Below are 3,991 nucleotides of genomic sequence, written 5' to 3'. Positions count from 1 at the left end.
AAGGACGTCCGACGGCAGCTTCCTGAGCATTCAACCTTCCTTGTTCCTGAGGTCAAACAAGGTGGCGACCGAATAAAGTAAGAAATTTACATTGAAACATACACGGTTTTATATTTGTCAAAGTCGGTACTCGCCTATTAGAGTTTTCATTATTAAAGTAAAGTAAAATTAGCAAGAATCACGAAAAGACGAGCCAGAAGGGCCTGTGTGAATTGAGGGCTTCGTGATTCGTTGTCCGATAGCCGAAAAATCCGGTTACAACCTAACCTTGGAACCGGAATCATTTCAGATCCCGCTTCCAGTTTGAGGCGAAAACGTCACCCCAACACCGGCGGACGAGCCACAACGAGCAGCCGAACAGACGTTCGACGATATATCGTCGGACGACACACGCAATGGATTAAGCGGCAACATCGAGCGTCGAGACAGTGCCGAGGACATTGAAAAATTGGTAAAGGAGATCGAGATTGGCGCGGGAGCGCCTATAATAGCGCCTATTGTGGCGCAACCCGTCACACAACCAGTCAACTGCGAAGAGCTCCTTCAGCAGACGGAGGCCATTATAAAGACACTTGAGTAAAAATGTCAGTGTTAAGTGCTTTGTGGTCGATAGCCACATTTGTAGTTTGTTTTATCGGGGCTTATGCGTTAGCCACAGTCTACGACTTGATTATATTAGTGTTAGAAAAGACGCTTGAAAAACAGCGCGATTGCATGTGAAGTCACTATTATGATGTTATGTTCAAGAGTATATTTTTATATGTTACGCAAAATATTGCGATGATTCTAATGATGTTTTCTTTCAAATGTATTTTGAAATCTAGGCTCAAGAGATTTATGTATTACCACTTTTATTATAATTTTGTAAGCGCACTGAATGAGAATGAATAAGCGCGAGATTTTATTATATTCGTTCGATTCTAGTCGAATTATGTGTTACGCACGCGAAAAGCGAATAAAAAAAAAAAAAAAATGCGTTAAGATAAAGATTGATCACAATTTATAAAAGATATACTTACCTGCGACGATAATTACCACAATTCCGCAGCAAACCACTTACGGGTACCTGAAACATAGAGAAAAAGCGATTAAAATCAGTTTGAGTCACAATTTTACGAGTTAAATACTCACCTTATAAGTTTTACTAAAATAGAGCCGACGGGTTACCTGACAATAAGAAATTAACATTAGTTAATTACAAATAGTGCATTATTAGATGATATAAGTTCGATTCAATTCATTTTACCACTTTTATTTCAGTGAGGGATACGTTGATTAAGCATTAGATAAGTTTTTACCACATTTCACGCGAAGACTGATAATCAGTATCATTTTCAGTGGTTTCTACCACAATTTGTCACAATATAATTCATTGACATTAATTTTAGTTTGTTTTATACGAATGTACCACATTTCGTCACAATTCCGCGTGTTAAAAGACATTGTAAAAGTTTCTCTCACAATCCGCCACAATTCATCACCCAGGAGGTCGTGACGGCGCTCCGGGGATAATACGCGGTCTCTCGAAGGATAATCACCACATTTCGATGGTAACTCCGAGTCGGTATGATAAAGCCACTCGGGAGGTAACTATGGGACATACGATCCTTTGATACTCGAGAGAGCCCGTGTGAAGAACGTCGGGACTTCGAGTCGTTCGCTCTACTGAGCGAGTAACGCCGAGCGCGTAAAGTCAGACGCGACGTCATCGCGACGCGCGTAGTAATATCCGCGCCTGAAGAAGGGCGGATCCCGCGATTTAATGGAACATTTATTTGATTGGCCGATGAGGACGGCCATGCTCTCTCTCCGAGGGAGGAGCGTTACTACCCGGGCACGTCCGGAAGTTTCGCGCCTTCCTCGGGGTCATTTGTCTCTCGACTCTCCGATGAGTCTGACGAAGTCCCGGCCGCGTGATAAAACCGCCGTCGTTAATTCTTATAAGTACGCGATACGCGATAAAGCGACGCGAATAATTCCGCGTAAACGCGAAGACCGTTCAAGGTGTTAATTAAACGAGTCGGGTTCACCGTAATCTGGTAAATCTCGTTATTTCCGACAGCCGTAAAAGCATAAATTGCAGAGCGTCGGGTTAAATTATCCGGAAGCGAATTTTCTTTTATCGCGAGCGATTTCGTTGAGTCCGCTTGAGCAATCGTGGTTCCGATTTCGTTTGCACACCGTCGCGAATTGCTTGTAACGCGCGTGGTCCGCGAAACGCGTCGCGTTCGCAATTCCGACAAATCGAATGAATGCAGAGCGAGTGAACGAGTGCGCGTATGTCTTATAATCGTTCTTTAATTAAACATTATTTGATAAAATCAAAAGCGCGTTCACCCGATTAATGATCCTGCTTCGTTCCTGCATGCCTTGCGCATCACACACATCGCTTTCCGTGAGACAGGAAGTCGTGAGATCGAGCAGCGTGCCTGAAGGAAGGACGTCCGATGGCAGCTTCCTGAGCATTCAACCTTCCTTGTTCTTGAGGTCAAACAAGGTGGCGACCGAATAAAGTAAGAAATTTACATTGAAACATTCACGGTTTTATATTTGTCAAAGTCGGTACTCGCCTATTAAAGTTTTCATTATTAAAATAAAGTAAAATTAGCAAGAATCACGAAAAGACGAGCCAGAAGGGCCTGCGTGAATTGAGGGCTTCGTGATTCGTTGTCCGATAGCCGAAAAGTCCGGTTACAGAGTACATAGATCGGAAATTAATAATTTTCTCGTCTAAAATAAAAATACGCCGGAAATTGAGAAGTAATTTGATAAATTCAGTCAGCAGAAATTAAAACGCCTGAAAACCTCAATCTCTGGCGACCGTGACAGGACTCGTACGTGAGTGCCTTGTCTAATTAATGAAATTAATTATTTTCATTGTCCGACGGAAAACGAGAACGAATCCGTTCGTGAATTTATTGTCACATATCACTCTGATATATTGAGTTGTTAGCATTGTCCGACGGAAGGACGGAAACGAGATTCGTACGCGAAATCTTGTAAATTGATTGATTAAATATTACGTATTATTCCGGGAACGCGAATTGTTAGATTAACAACGCGAATAAAGTATTGAAAGATAGAGTCATACAGATATTTGAGGATTGATTGATAAACGGCATAAAGATGTGCTTGTAATTAAAAGAATTTATTTCTGAGCGAGATAAAACCGACGTTGCATGTACAATTAAATTTGTTGCATGCGTATTTGCATGATTGCATATCTGATTTTCATGTAAAGTGTATAATTATTGCGCGAAAATATTCTAAGGCAGAAATATAAAGTAGAAGCGTTTGCGAACATTGTTTTTGCATTACGGAATTGTTTGACAAGCCAGAGACATTGAGAAGTGTTAAAAATAAATAACCGCGAATGAATTAAAGTAGTTTTATGCATTGTATTACTTCCGATCCACGTATTACGAGGACGAGTTGTAATTACAGTACATCGCGTATGTAGAATCAGCGCGAATTAAAGTAAAGTCAGTGTTTGATTAAAAAATTAAAGTAAAGTCAGTGAAAAGACGTTTTAAAAATTGAAAAGGGCTTAGGCCGAAACAGATCTCTGCGCAAATTTTTTCAAAAATTAAAAAACTTAGAATATTTTCGTACGTCGAAAAATTTTTCATTGCATATTTGAACTGATTAAAAAGTAAAAAGGGCTTAGGCCGAAACAAACCTCTGCGCAAAATTTTTTAAGAATCCGGATACTTAGAAAAATTTCGGATTTCGATTTAATTACATTGAAGGAACTTAGAATAATTTACGGACATAGAGTTCAGTCAGATTGACAGCTCAGCGAGGTAAAACATTAAACAGAAGTAATTCTGAGAGTACCTACGCTTGATTTACATTGATATACGTTGAGATACAACGAATTTAAGAATTTTAATTAAATAATTTTGTCCGATTTTCAGTTTTGAGCAAAACAAAATTAAAAAATAGCGTTTGCATAAAGGAATCCCTGCGCAAAAATTTTTTAACGTTTAAA

The 3,991-nt window shown here is 39.8% G+C and overlaps 1 protein-coding gene across 1 annotated transcript in view; it reads left to right on the top strand.

Annotated features, from left to right (window-relative positions):
- Positions 1 to 3,991, top strand: part of LOC105450301 (putative nuclease HARBI1) — a 5,246-nt gene that overhangs the window by 398 nt on the left and 857 nt on the right. Inside the window, exon 2 of the mRNA XM_011690086.1 lies at positions 309 to 576. Coding sequence (XP_011688388.1) covers positions 309 to 576 — 268 coding nt within the window. The remainder of the gene's footprint in view (positions 1 to 308; positions 577 to 3,991) is intronic.

This window comes from Wasmannia auropunctata, unplaced genomic scaffold, assembly GCF_000956235.1.
Source record: "Wasmannia auropunctata unplaced genomic scaffold, wasmannia.A_1.0 LD336111.1, whole genome shotgun sequence".
Lineage (NCBI taxonomy): Eukaryota > Metazoa > Arthropoda > Insecta > Hymenoptera > Formicidae > Wasmannia > Wasmannia auropunctata.
The sequence above is the reverse complement of the archived record's forward strand: the minus strand, read 5'-3'. Positions and strand labels throughout refer to the sequence as shown.